Source organism: Sprattus sprattus (genome assembly GCF_963457725.1).
Source record: "Sprattus sprattus genome assembly, chromosome: 17".
Classification (NCBI taxonomy): Eukaryota; Metazoa; Chordata; class Actinopteri; order Clupeiformes; family Clupeidae; genus Sprattus; species Sprattus sprattus.
Genome location: NC_137915.1, coordinates 9,672,301 through 9,687,435, shown reverse-complemented (window position 1 = coordinate 9,687,435; position 15,135 = coordinate 9,672,301). Strand labels below are relative to the sequence as shown.

The following is a 15,135-nucleotide window of genomic DNA, read 5'->3' as shown; positions in this document are numbered from 1 at the left end:
GAAGTTTCTAATGATTAGTGGTATTTATTTATTTGCTTATTTGTGATTGTATAATGCAGCAGCTGAAGCATTAAACATTAAAGCGGACCTATTATCCTTTTCCAGTTTTTCCCTTTCCTTCAGTGTGTTAGGCTATATGGGCTAGCACAATCCTTATTACCCAATGACCATGTCATTGCCCAAGGATATGACCAATCAGAGCACACTGGACTCATCGACGGGGGGGGGGGGGGGGGGTCTTAAAGACTCTAACAACACGTTTCAAACAGAGGGTGAATAGAGATGTTCAGTATATGAAAATAATGAGTTTTTGGATAATTAAAGCATGTAAATCTATTCTTGTAGACCATTTAAGGACCTCTTTTTTTTTTTTTACTGATTCCCTTAATGAGTGCAGAGTGGTGGAGAGCTGAGTGCAGACAAGAAAAATTCTAAGAATTGTAAAGCTGCTTTTCTCTCCCCGGAGTGTGTTTCCCTTTCCGATCTCACCTCAGCTTGACTCCACTTCATCCCACTGCAGTTTGCCTGCCAGTTGGCAGTTAATAGCAGTCTGGATGGGAACACGCTGTGTTCTCTCTCGCACAGCAAATGTAACTGGCTGGCTCTCTCTGGGGTCGAATCGTACTCATTTTGAAGTCAACATAGAAATTGCATTGAGTATGTGAACCGAATACGTTCAAGCTGGATCTGACTTGACTGCAGTCTATCCAGCTGATTGAGCATTAGGCCATGTCATGATGAATCATATTCCATAGCCTACCTGCTAAAGGTTTAAGATGAGGTGTCCAAAATTACGGAAATGGAAATAATGCTAATCAAATCACAGAAAACCAACTGTGCTAAAATATCCCATCACTCCTTTTTTCTTAACCATGTATTGTTATGAGTGTCGTAAGAGAGTGCTTTCAACACCCTCTACCTCTTAGCACTTCATGTGTTCAGTTACGGCAATAGTGGTTTGAAAAGGCTCGAATGTAAGACAGATGAGCAAACAGGAACCACTCAACCTAAAGTTTGCCTTTGAAAGCCAAACTGTAAAGCACTGGAGTGCTTTCCTGATATGCAGATGCAAATACACACACACACACACACACACACACACACACACACACACACACACACACACACAAATCTATCACTTCAAGTTAAGAGTACGAGTATGACTTGCATGCCTCAGACTGTATCTATGTCTGTGAGCAGTCAGCACTGGTAATGTGTAAAGACAGTCTGTGGGCACATCATGAGCCTCTCTGATTTGCTCCCATCCTCACGCCTGCCATCTAGTAGAACGGCCTGTAATGTAATTGACAGGCAAAACCCAATTAAACCATCTCCAAGGAGAACTTCATACTGAGTTCATCACCTTCTAGAGGACTTCTGACTTTACATTCACTTAATGAGGCTCACAGAACATGATGTCCTCACTGGTTGAAGGGAAGATCTTTACTGGCATGTTACAAGGACTCTGATAATCAAGGGAAAAACTAATCAATCGAAACAGCACTGTGAAAAAGATTGGGGGCCTCCTACACACTAGTAAGGCCTACATTAACTCCTGCTGAGATATATGACCATTTTGCTTGACAGCCTCCTATCGTGAGCTCATAGCTCTTCAACACCTACACAGAGACATAAAGCCTGTCCACTCTCTCTCTGTTTCAGAGGCAAAAGCTGCTATGTCATGAATGGAAACGGAATTCACATGCAAGATGGAATTCAAGAGCAGAATGGGTCCATTTGGTCTTCCCATCACCCTCTTTTCTCAACACCTACCACAACAAAGCACTCATCTTTGCGTATAGTCCACATTAAGCGTAACAGTATGCTGATGCCCTAGCATTTGGGATAGGAATAGAGTAAGAATTGGACAGCAGAACATGTTCTAAGCCCCACGTGTTAGTGCTCTAATCTTCCAATGATTAAGAACAATAACAAACCACACATCCTTGGTTGCCATGTCAGGGGGGGAAACGGTTGTTGTCATGACAAAAGCTTCATTATAGGGAGGGATTTTGCAGAGATTGTGCAGAAGACCAAATAATGCACATAGATGCTTCATGTCCTGCCTCAAGCATTTGGCTCTCACAACACCTCGTTCCCCTGACTCGGCAGTAGGACTTCCCTTGGGGACACACCTTCCCTAATGCAGTGTAAAGGATTGGACAGCATCTCACAAGCCTGTTATTTTGTTTGGCTATCCCTGGAGGGGAGTCATCACTGTTTTTAAAGCAAGCTTAGGCTTGTGTCACTTCTGACGACAGCTGCCTTAAACATCAGCTGTGGACCTCAAACTGTTTCCCTAATGACTGGCTACAACACAGCATGTAAATCCCAGAACACACTGTGGCAACTCTTTTGCTGGGGCTACTGATTAGGTCTTTTAAATAATTAGCTTAAAAGATAAGAGATCACATTTAAATAATTTTGAAAAGGCCACTATTTTGAGAGTACAATGCATCATCTTTTCCAGTAATACTTATACATTTTTCTGTGTTAATATGACGATTATAGTTCACGCTGAAAACATGTTAACCCTAATTAGAGCAAAGGTAACACCAAACCGTTCATGAATGAAGCATACTGTAAGCATCCCCAGTTTCAACACAGATGTTAACTGGAGGCTTAAACTTAACGCCATTATTAGCCTATACAGTAACCTAAGGGTTCATATAAGTGTAAGCTTAACTTCATCTGAACCCAGACAGCCGTTACAACTTTAACCCAATATTAATTTGAAAATGTCGGCTATAAGGGTGGTGAACTCATTGACGGGCCTACTGTATCTCTTACCCATGACGGTAGCTCTGATGACGCCAGGCTCTGCTTGAAACTTCTTTCCTCTTGGTCAAAGAATGAGAAGGCTCTGCTTAGTCTCGAGTTTTTACTTCCCGTGTTCTTCCTCCAGAAGAAAAATACAGCGAGTCCAATTAAAAGCCAACTGAAACTAAACTCAAAATACCCCAGAACGTAAATAGGGAAAATTAACATAAAAGTTTTCGCAAACTGTCTCCATGTGCAAACCAAGTCATTCGTAGAGGATACGGGCTCATCCGTGAAGTCCGCCGGTGGAGCGGGGTTTGGCTTGATGGGGGTGTCCGGTACACATTGCCCACTGTCTTTTGGCCCTGCGGAACCTGCCGGGTGTGAATTTGCTCCTCGTACTGCCGTCATGTTCTCCTTTATCATGTCAAGCCGAGCAGGGTGAGTATCCTTCGGTTTTGGTGCTGTGCAATCCAGTTGAGCAAAATGTCCCTCTAAGTTTGCCAGTGTTTCAAAGGGGATGCTCGAACTGTCACTGAGTATAATTTTGCCTAATACGACATGGAAATAACGTTATATTTGTTTGCTTTGCCATGTTATATTGGTAAACATAGCAACGCTCAAGCACATGTTTACGAAAGAATCACGCTCAACGAGCCTCATTTCCAAATCCCGAAAGTTGGTGTCCCCATATTTGGTTGCATTTCAGGTTAAGTCACTCACGCCCCGTTCCATTTTGAGGAGAACATCGGCTATTTAACCCTCTCCGTTTTAAAGACTATGCATAATGTTTCTATTGACAATTTTTGTTGTAGACCTCTTCATATATCCTTCGTTGACATCTACAAGCCCGTTAATCCCACACTTTCCCAGTCCATCGCGTCACCCTCTGTAGCTGCGCGAGACCCTTTAACTATCGATACACCCGCGTTGATTTGGGACACGCGCTCTCTCTCTCTCTGCACGTTCTTGTGTCCAGTCCAGGGTGAAACCATCATACGCATTCATTTGAATAGGCGAACTCACACAGGCTAAGACCAGCGCGAAATCGCCACCCAGTGGCTGCAGGTTGCAAGTACAAAAGAAAACAAGTGCTGTGAGAGAGATAGGAGCAGCCCATTGATGCAGCTACTATTTTAACTGTCTCTGAAGTCTGTCTCTCTCTGAAAATAATCCTAGAAATTCCAGTTCACACACGTAAAAAACGCCGTTCAAACCATCTTGCCTAGCTTGCTGGCGAAGGCAGATGCTATTTTCTCTTTTGGCTTGGGCAAATGCTCTTTTTGCAAAACGGTGTTAATGCCACGACATGGGACATACAGAGATCTTGACCAGTACGTTCTGAATGTTCTTGACAGTATGTTCATACTTAATAGCCTGTATCCACTCTGAATGTTTCTGTTGCTTACTGTGACTTCTGGTAAAGGAAGCCTAATCTAAAGCAGCACTGACCAGTACTATCTTGGTAATTATAACCAATAGATTTCTGTGATTATTCAAAATTACTTCTTAACCCTTTTTAGTTAATGTTGCTATGCTTGTGTTTGCAAAACTAGAAGCACTGTGTATGATAGTATTCATGTAGGCTACAGTACTCACTAAGAACAAATAACAAAAGGAAAATTGTTAAGGCCATGTTGTAATTTTTGTCTGTAACATAATTCAACCGAGTGGAAAAAATGTGTTAATAAATGTTAAGTAATACAAAAATTGTATTCTGACCAACCAGATCTGCAATGGTTTTTCTTTTAGAGGTCTGTTGTTTTCTGGGATTCTTAGGCCTATATCAGAATATCAGGAATATCAGGATATATGCTAGGCAGAGGTTGACATATATTGGTGAAAATGTTATGGTTGTGTTCTGTCAATTATTGAGATAAGGGAGTTAACATCACAACAGTGTTACAGTGAGGATACAACAGCATTTCTGGTACAGTTATGGAGCTATGTTGCAATGAAATTACTAACATTATTCTTTTACAGTGATTGTTGTGATGCACAACATCTACCATTTATACTATCTCCAACCGTTAGGAGGCAACAATGCGCCTGTGCACTCCTCAGTCTACCTAAAGCCCATAAGAAGAAGAAGAAGAAGAAGAGGCATGAACATTTTGTGTCCTGTTGCCATGATAACGACGCAGTCTGCCATGGTGTCATGGCGGTGAAGACTGTAAACACAAATCTGTTGCAGCAGAATAGTTAGCATTTTAATGGTGAGGTTCAAGTAGACTCTCAGCAGTATGTATCATGAATAGGGTAAATATCGTTTTACACATTCGCCTTCAGAAAATTAGCCATGCATGCTAGTGTAAGATTAAACAATATGAGCTAGCTAATGATAACCTGCTAGCTTCTCAGTTATCGTAACGTTAGCTCAGATTGCTACTTTTAAAAAGTGATCTTTTAGCAACTAAGCTGATTACCTGCCCTGTTAGTCAATGTCAATTAGCTAGTTAGCTCGTTTTACCGCAAGTTGTATCATGCATTTTTAGTTAGTATCGCTACCACGGTACTGTTGGCGGTTCTGTCTTCAACGATGTTGTTCGGTTGGAATGGCATCAAGTCAAATTCGATAGGCATAACGTTAAGTTATCTAGTTGGTCACGGCAAGAACCACCTCTTAGAAGATATCAGATCTCATAGCAACATGACCTAAGTTATGTCCTTTCTGTTTAGAGGAATCCACTCACTGTAACAAACTGTGAATACCATAACACGTGCAATTTACTGTTAAGTTGAGTATTGCTTTTTTAAAGAAAATCACAAAAGAAGACACTTGGAGAACAGACGAACTAAAGAAACACATGCGGGTAATGTGATGAGCTATGCACTGGGCTTGATTTGTATAATATTCCCTGTGTGTTTTGTGATATTATCGATAAAACCCCACTTATTGTTAATACCAGGGATATGAGGAAGATATCAAGAGAGGAGAGAAAATGCGACGCAGTGAAGATGAAAGGAGACACAGGAGTGGAGCATCTGTGGACCGTCGACAAAGAGACCCTGAACGAGAAGAGACAAGAGATAAAGAGAAACTTAAGGAGAGAGAACAAAAAGAGCGTTCAAAACAAAGAGAACTTGAGAGGTACAGAGATATGGACAGAAGAAGAGAGGACCCCAGAGAGAAAGGGAATGAGAGAAATGAGCGCGAAAGAGATCCACGAAAGGATCGAGAGAAGGAAAAAGGGGTAGACATTGATAGATACAGAGACGGAGATAGAGGAAGTAAAGATAGGAGACATGATAGAGTAGAGAAGGAGACTAGAGATAAAGAAAAGGAGCGAGAGAGATATAAGGAAAAAATGTCAGAGAGGGAAAAAGAGAGGGAGAGGGACAAAAGAAGAGCAGAGAGAGAAAGAGAACGAAGAAGTGAAAGAGACATGGCAGGAGATGTTACTAGAGCGAGATTACAGGATGGAGAGATAGAAACAGAGCGTGATAGGAGAGAGAGAAACAGGTCCAGGGACCACATGAAAGAGAGTGTGCACAGAGAGGCGAAGGAAAAAAACAGAGAAAGAAGAGAACGGCATGGTGACCATGAGCAGTCTGGATACAGAGAAGGCCGAGGTGAGTTGATTAAAAAAAAAAAAAAAAGTAATGAAATGACATGCTTGGTAAAATGGTGATGTAACGTTTAGGTAACGTTTCTCATTATTGACGTTAGCGCTCTATTTTCAGAACAGAGAGAACACAGAATGGAGAAAGAGGTGGGAGAAAGGAGACGAAAAGAGGGAGACCACCATGTAAGGGTGACCACATTTCCTTGTACCGCACTTTATAACTCTTGTAGTGCACTTCATAACTTTTGCAGAAGAAACAATCTCTGCATGATTAAAAAGCCCTTGTATGTATGCAACTGACTTGCCAGTTAACATTAAGGCAGCTTCCTCCAGATGCTGGATTTAACTGTGAGTGTGTAATCATGAAGTCCTAATTTTTGGTTGGGTAGGGTGCCAGTGAGATGCGAAATTCAGAACGGGAGCGACGCCACCGCGACCACGGGGGTTCTGAGGGACGTATTCATGGTGAGCGGGACCGAGACCGGAAGAGAGAGAGGGAGGAACCAGAGAAGAGACACAGGGAAGAGTCAGAACAGATGAAGAAGGGAACAAGTCATAAGGACAAAGACAACAGACAAGATAGACAGGTAAAAACCATTGCTGTTTATGTATGTGGGTATGCCATTACATGGTTAATAAATTGATTATTGATATGTGTACGGTTTGTGTAGTGTCATGAAACATTTCCAGGCCTTTACTGGTCTCCCAAGTATTGACCCTCACCTAGTGTTTCTCTGTGTTCTGTGATGTAATAGGATCAAATGGTGGTGAGATCCCAGTCAACCTGGAGATCTAGTCAGGGGGACTTTAATGACCCAGATATTCCTGTAAGAATGATTTCTAAAATAGCATGTATTCCTCTATTAGCTGATAGCTTTGTGTCTGGTCTGCGTCTTTCTATTCTTATCGTATGGAGGAAAAGCATGTCATCACCCTGGTTGCTGGCCTGCTGCATTGTAACATTGCTTTGCTCTCTCCTTTGCATGGTGTCATTTTCCCACAAGCTTCTAAAATGTCTCCCTTGCTGAATGGCTTGAGCATCTGATATGCATCTTATTGAATGTTTTCTCAAACTAATTTCTGTATTTCATATTAGGTTGAAAATGAAGAGACAGAAAAGCCACAGGGTGGGGACTATGAGGAGGTGGATTATGAGGAAGATTTTGAGGTAAAAAATAATCTGTTGTGAGATTAAATTTTTTCCACATTTTCATCTTTTTTAGTTAATTTTATCTATTAAATGTTGACAATATTTATTTTGCATGCTTTAAAATGGATACTTTAACACAAAGAAAATGGTGAGTGATTTATATTTTGTTTAATTTCTCCCCCTATTATTTACACACACACACACACACACACACACACACACACACACACACACACGCACACACACAATGTGTGTTACAAGGTAAATTCTCCAAGCACTAATTTGCCTCTGTTAATGACTGGCAACAAACACGCTTTTCTTTAGGATTATGAAGAGGATTTTGAGGATGCTGATGAAGATGAACATGCTTCAGGAGAGGAGAAGGAGGATGATAAAGAAGAAGACCTAAGCCCACAGAGGAGAGAGGAGATCAGAGCCATCCAGAGGGCCATGGATGAGGAGAATGAACGAGTGGGATCCTCACAGTCACGGCCCAGGACAGGGGAGAGCTTGACACCCAAGACCGGTATACACAGACAGAAACAAACACTTGGAATGTCTGTATGCTTTTGAAATGCATAATTTTCCATTTCATATTTTGTAATCTGAATGAAAACGATAAGCCATGTTTTTATGTAAGTCAGTGTGTTTTCAGAGCGAGGACTTAAACATTGTGTTGTTTTATGAAGTAAGAGAAGTGCATTGTGCTAATGTGAAGCATATTTAAAATATGGTATCAGATGTTTTAAGAGAAGACCTATTAATTATGGATGAACAATTTCCTGTGTGAAATCATGTACCCTTTTTTCCACTGTCTAAGATCTGCTGTAGAATTCATTTGTCTCCATGCGTTTAAGACACAGAAACTCAGCCACCCCGAGGTCGCCAGCACAAAGGTGTCATAGACTTTGTTTCAGCAAAGCGTCGGGAAGTCAGCAAGAACGTGTCTAACAGGCAGAAGTAGGTGTTCTAACAAAAATGAAAAACATCCACTCATTCCTCTTCACACTATGTTTTCTGTGCATTTTTTCTCTGTAAATATTTGCAGATTTCTAGACTCTTGCCTAGTTTGCTTTGCAACAGAAGTATATTTTTAAAAAGAAAAAATAACAGCAAAAGTTGTGAACAAAAAGCCAACTTATATTGACCATGATTCGTTTATGAAAGCAATATAAGGGTAAAACATCCAAGGGGTTGAATACTTATGCAAGGCACTGTATATTTTAGGGTCAGGATATAGTCCCCATCCTCTAATCAATTTGATGGTCCAGCTGTCTAGCTGTAAACCATGAGTGACTTGAGTTGTGGACTCTGATTGCCTGATAGGAAGCGCAGTGCTGAACTGCTTCGGATGATTGACCTGGACTTCTCCATCACCTTCTCCGTCCTTGACCTGCCCCCTGTCAATGAGTACGACATGTACATCAAAAGCTTTGGGACCACAAACACCAAACAGGTCAGTCCACATTATTGCATCAATTAAGATATGTGGTTTCCATGTCCCAACAGTATTATCATAACTCTTTGTCAGCCATGATTCATTAATGATGAGATCGTTTTTCAGGCATATGTCCAATGTAATGAAGACAACACAGACAGAGAGGTACAGACGGAGGAGACAGACACGAGTGACAAGTGGACGCAGCATCCAGCTGAAACCAGCATATCGTGTGGAGGTACAGCGGAGGACAGCACTAAAATTCTGTTTATTTAAGCTCCTATCTATGAAAAAGCTTGTTGACCTTTAACCTTTGCTCTACTCCCTTCACTTCTGTTGCCGTCACAGGACCTGACCAGTCCCCGGACGCCGTGGGTGACGTCACCCTCAGGACGAATTTCGACTCCCGGCGCCTGCTGTCTTTTTTGCGCTCTGCGACACAGGTGCACAGGAAAGCCTCTTTGGCAGCATTAAATAGCTCTCACTGAGTGTAATTTAATCAGAGCCTCAGCTCTGTGGAAATGCTGGCAGTTCTCTAAGCACTCTTGTTTCACGTTCAGGATAACTGAGAGACTGTGTGTCCCTGGCAGGTGATGTCGGTGCTTCTCGAGGAGGACCGGGCAGAAAGACACGCTCTGACCAGGTTCAAGTCCCAGTCCGACTCCCTGTCCTTCAGCGACGGCTGCCTGCAGCTTCACACCAGGTTGCCCTTCCTGCACGGTACGCCTGCTGCTTATGATCAGGGCCGGCCCTAGCACATTTGGCGCCCTAGGCAAGCTTCACTCCTGGCTTCTAAAGTTCTACAGTAAAGAACTGCACCTTTATTCATTCCAAGATGCCGCCTATTTCGCCTGTAGGAAGGACCGGCCCTGCTCATGATTCAGAGAGGGGGGGGGAATCTCCCATTCTGAGTAAAAGTGCTGGGCCATGTTGTTCCTCTACTCACTCAGCCTGCTAATGGCACTCATAATGTTTCCCTACAGCACATCTGCTTGGTGCATCCAGATGGTTGATAGAAACATTATGGTCCTCTTGAGTCTGTGTGTGGATGTCCGTGTGTGTGTGTGTGTTTGCTTGCACATGAGCACACCTTTGCGTGTTCATCCCAGACCGTGACTTGCAACTCGGTCATTAATCAGTGAGAGATCAAACGAAGGAAGATGGCCCTCTGTCAGCATGCCCCCTCTCAAACCTGTGTGGGTTTGTTTGTCTGTCTGCACTCCCAGGTGATAAATCAGGAGCTTGAGAGCTCTTAGGCAGGGCAGTAGCGACTGCCCGAGGAGTAATTCATCGCCTCTGTTGACGAAAACAGGCCAGTGGAAACTCTGGTCAGAAAATGACACTGGCCTGTCAGGGACTGTGGTCTATCACAGTAACTAGTAGATGGAACTCTCTGACCAGTCTTTGACCTTTTTGTGTGTGTGTGTGTGTGTGTGTGTGTGTGTGTGTGTGTCTGTCTGTCTGTCTGTCTGTGTGTGTGGGTGTGGGTGTGGGCGTGGTGTGGGTGTGCGTGTGTCTGTCTCTGTGCGTGTGTGTGCGCGTGCGTGCGTGTGTGTGTGTGTAGGTCGGCAGGTCAGCCACCTCCACTTCTCCGATGCGCAGCGGCAGACCCTCCTCTCCGTCCACGCCCCGGCCACCAAACCCAGCGCCGTGCGCCTGGACTCCCAGAGCATCATCTGCGTGTGGAACATCTGGGAGCCGTCCAGGCCTCAGAAGACCCTGGTCTACGAGTCAGAGGTACTGACCTCAGAAGTGTGCTCATTTCATTTAGATTTCGTACAGTTAATGTCATTCTAGCTCTTATCATCTCCCAATACACACTCACACACACACACACACACACACTGTCATCAACTTTGGCTTGTCTGGTTTTTCTTTCCTTGGAAGTTTCTATCACTGCCTGTTAGCATCTCTGTTCATTACATCGTCTCTCATCTTCTCTGTTCCACACCTGTCTCTCCCAAACACTTCCCTTCGCCCAGGTGTGCTGCTGTTGTTTCAGTCCAGGGAAGGCCACACTGGTGTTTGCTGGTACCTCCGTGGGCTCCGTGGTGCTATGGGACCTGAGGGAGCCCTCCAGCAGCCACTACAGCCTGACGATAGGAGAGAGTGACTGGATTCTGCGCTACCCCACCTTCTCCACTGGTCAGTCCTAAAGAGACGGCTGCCACTGCAGGCTATTCATAGACATGAGCATTTTTAGTCATAGTGCGAATACGGTCCCGACTTGAGGCCGAACGTATGTTGACATCTGTGCTTGGGCTTAATTCTTAGGACAAAGGCAGGCACCTGTGTATTTAGCTTCATATATTAGATACTGGCCTCATCTCAGGTTGTTCCAGTGATATCAGTGTTCTGAGGCATGCTGGTTGTTCATGTTTCTGACTTTAAGGATGACCTTTGACCTTGTTGTTCTGCCCCATAGATGCTGTGCTCTCAGTGTCTGGCCACCTGTCCACTGTGCGGGCCGTGGAGCCTGTCACCGTTCCTGTGTCTGAGGGACTCAGGCCAGAGCTCCCCCTGCTGGTAAACCAGGAAGGTAAACACAACAGCCTGCCTGACTCCAATAATTAACCACCAACGGTGTACTGGGTTCTACACATGATTTACGTGTAAATTATTTTAGCATGTTATGACATTGTGAGATTTCAATTTTTTCTTTTTCATTCAGAATCGTTGGGATTGTCCTTTCTGTTAGCCTCACTTGATGAAAAAGGCGTGCTTAATCTCTGGGTAAGCCCAAGACCAGTTCTCTGATTCTGCTCAAACGGAGAATCCAGAACATGTGCTCTATGTAGTCTGTTGCCTTGACAGACCTGACTGTGTGTCTCTTGCCATCAGGTTGTTGTAGAGCTTCCCAAATCCAGTGACGCTGGATCACAGACCGATCTTGGTGAGCTCTCTTGCAGTGTGATGCTGCCAGTTTGATTCTTCTCACTGTTCAGTTTTTTGGTGATGGAAGGTTCAGTAGGATGATTGTGTGTTTTTCCTACTTGCTTTTCTACCTGGATCTCCTGTAGGGTTGCGGCCTGGTGGGAAGGTGAAACTGCTCCACAGCTCTACTCTGCAGACATGTGACTCAAGGTAAGATATAAATGTGTGGGCATACCTCTGGTTCCATTTACATTATTTGTGTGTGTTTGTGTCTGTTACTGCAGCACACCAACACACACACACACACACACACACACACACACACACACACACACACACACACACACACACACACACACACGACACACACACACACACACACACACACACACACACACAGACAAAATCACTTCCATTTCAATGTCTGCAGCAGGTCTTCCCCTCATGATGTCACTCATCCAGGACCACTGCAGGCCCTGTTATTGAAGTTCCTCCCCTCTGACTCCAGCCACTACTTCATAGGCACAAACATGGTCAGTGTCCACCCACTTTTTCTTTTTACCTTTTGTTACCTTATAAATACTATAGTAATGACATAGCATAATATCAATTTAAAGGATTGTTCTGTTCATGTGATGAAGTGGATCTGATGTGAAATGTGAGGTGCAGGATGTTCCTCTGTTTCAATGACAGGGTGTAGTAAACCATGGGACCAGGCATGGTCTGAAGGCCCCTCCTAAGTTCTACAGTCCCCAGGTGGATGGCTTTAGGCCTGTGCAGATCAGCTCTATGGAGTTCTGCCCCAATGGACAGCCCCACTTCCTGGTGAGTGCTTACATTTGGCAATGTTTTTGAATGTGAGCGCTGTTTGCGTCTTAGTGTATGGTATTGTATGAACTTGCAGGGGGGGTGCAATATATTGAGTGTATTGAAATTGAACAAGATTGCATATGTGTGTTTTGTGTTTGTGTGGCTCCATGTGTGTGTGCTATAGGTGGGCTGTGGTGATGGCAGTGTACGGCTACACTCAATACAGAGCGAGCAGCCCCTGTTGGAGTGGTCTTGCAGCACCGCTGGGGAAGCGGTCGTCTCAGTCCAGTGGGCTCTGACCCGGCCTGCTGTTTTCTGTGTGCTGGACGCAGCGTCCTGTCTGCACCTCTGGGACCTCGTGGAAGACCAACAGCACCCTGTCCTCACAGAGAGAATTGATGTGGACAGGTCAGTGCAGGCCTGCTGTGGTCGTGATGAAATACGTTGTTTACATTGGGGGATTAAGTCTCACCTCATATAGTGTTAAGATGATGGCAGAAAGTTTTTCTTTTTCTTTTAGAAAAGTGTGAACTTTTTGTATATCGCTGTCATTTTATGTCTCCCCACCTGAATGAAATATACTTAAAACTAATTAATTAAGACTTTTATTCACTACTACATTTCTTTTCAAGTATGAAGACATTGCAATATATAAATCTTGATTGGTTTTGGTTTTGTTGTCCTTTTCCGTCTCCAATCAGCTTGACCGCCATGGCTGTGTTTGGAGACCCTGCCACACAGAACATGTACTCTGGCATAGCGCTGGCAAAGCATTCTGGGAGGATTGAGATTCATTATTTCAGGAAGCGGTTCACTGTGCCTTCCCTTGCAGACAGCGAGAAGCTGGACAGCCTAACGCGTGACGCTTTGTAAAGCGAGTGCCTGAGCTCACCAGTCTGGCCTACAGACTATACACATGATCTTGATTCTCAATAGTTTGGCACAAGGAGGTCGGAGAACGCACTAGTTTTCCACTTATTTTTGTAAACAATTGACAGAGCTGTGTAGAACCATATCATGGCTTATATTTAGTACAGAATTTTATTTATTGCTTTAGGTATCACATTTGTGATAACACTCTCGAAGTGCCACAGTGGCACATACTTCTGCACTTGCCATACGAATTTATTGGATATCATCCAGAGTCAACAGTAAGTAATTAGCATTTGCTAATAGACATTTTTATGACACAGTGACAGCGTAGTTCATTGGAAATATACAACAAAAAATCCAAAGAGTTTGAGAATGGAACTTCGATTCACCTCAGGGAAGAAATGATCTCGCTTGGTATCTCATTCCATTACTTTGAAGCTGATTTTCTTTCATTGGTTTTTAAAATCATTTTGTAAATAGTATTGTTGACTATATGTGCTGATTGTATTGGGTCCACAACATTAAAAAAATGTCTTTGTAATAAAGACTGGTTATGTATATTATTATCTCTCCTGTTATTTCACTTTTTTATTAACCTTATACCTTATTTTTCAACTGCTCTTGTTGGATCTTTAAAAAATGTCTTTCTAATTTAGTTGCATTGCATGTCAAAAAATAGCGCAAGTAAACCTTCACCAGAGAGAACCTTCAATGCCCACCGAATGCCTTTTCGGAGCGACTAGTATCCTAGCAACGAATTGTAGTCGCCGGTGGACTTATAAAAGTTATCAGCATAGAGGAGCGGTTGTCAAAGACACCGAGGGAGTTTCACAATGGGTAGAAAAACTTTGCGGCCAAACCAGCCACTCACCCCGACGTCGGCGGTCTCTGTCATGGTTACGGTCTGCAGAAGCAAACCACACAGTAGCGCCCGTTGCTGATGAGAGAGACCAGTCTAGATGAATTTAGCAGACATAGCTCAACAGAGACAATCTGGTTAATGATAGGGTTATTAAGGTTTATTTGGGAGCTTACGCTACCGTTTGTGCTAGTTTTTCTGTACTTATATTCAAAAGGCCTCCGTAATATTTACAGGGGTCGGATGTGTCGTCTTCTGCCATTGAGCCTGCTATTGCTTCTGAATTACGCGGCCAATAGGGAAACACCACACACATTCTGTGAGAGTTCAGAGACAGAATGTCAACAGGTGAGCAAGGCGAAGATGGCATTCATGCTGTAAAAGACGCCGGTTCTTTTGTAGCGGATATTTTGGGCAGAGCCCAAGTCCCCGATTCTTTGGATGGTCCGCAGAAGGCGGGGAAGACGCGGAATGTTCCCAACACTGGGGTGAAGTAGAACGTTGTTAAAATGTGACATTCCTTTATGAAAATAATAATCTGTTTTGAAGAAGGCAAATATGTTTTGTCTCTATCTTAAACACATAGGCCTTAAACCTACATCTGATAGGTATTGAAATAATACCTTTGTAATATAACTTTTATTCATATCAGCTGAATATTGACTTTACCCTTTACTTACATCTCTTGCGCTCTTCTGAAACTTTAAGCTACGTGGTGTCGATGTGCAGCATACAGTCATCACACACGGCTTGCAGCACCTGCGGCATGTCCCCTGTGACAGACCTCCACATCACATGACCTGTG

General features: G+C 43.5%; 2 protein-coding genes across 4 annotated transcripts in view; one reads left to right on the top strand and one right to left on the bottom strand.

The window, feature by feature from the left end:
* Positions 1–3,623, bottom strand: part of esyt2b (extended synaptotagmin-like protein 2b) — a 34,248-nt gene extending 30,625 nt beyond the window's left edge. For all 3 annotated transcript variants that reach the window (XM_080854776.1, XM_080854777.1, XM_080854778.1), the window contains exon 1: positions 2,791–3,623. In XM_080854776.1, coding sequence (XP_080710902.1) covers positions 2,791–3,186 — 396 coding nt within the window. In that variant the 5' untranslated portion in view covers positions 3,187–3,623. The remainder of the gene's footprint in view (positions 1–2,790) is intronic.
* Positions 3,624–4,918: 1,295 nt separating this feature from the next.
* On the top strand, positions 4,919–13,485 carry dync2i1 (dynein 2 intermediate chain 1; the record flags this gene model as incomplete). Its single annotated transcript, XM_080855133.1, has 23 exons — positions 4,919–4,933; positions 5,520–5,573; positions 5,670–6,333; positions 6,445–6,509; positions 6,716–6,913; positions 7,082–7,153; positions 7,423–7,494; positions 7,801–8,002; positions 8,334–8,436; positions 8,803–8,932; positions 9,041–9,152; positions 9,263–9,357; positions 9,505–9,634; positions 10,479–10,651; positions 10,897–11,059; positions 11,340–11,453; positions 11,586–11,647; positions 11,756–11,807; positions 11,935–11,998; positions 12,222–12,321; positions 12,482–12,613; positions 12,783–13,006; positions 13,300–13,485. The coding sequence occupies 23 exons, from the start codon at positions 4,919–4,921 to the stop codon at positions 13,469–13,471; spliced, it is 3,168 nt and encodes a 1,055-aa protein (XP_080711259.1). The 3' UTR covers positions 13,472–13,485.
* Between the last annotated feature and the right edge of the window lie 1,650 nt (positions 13,486–15,135).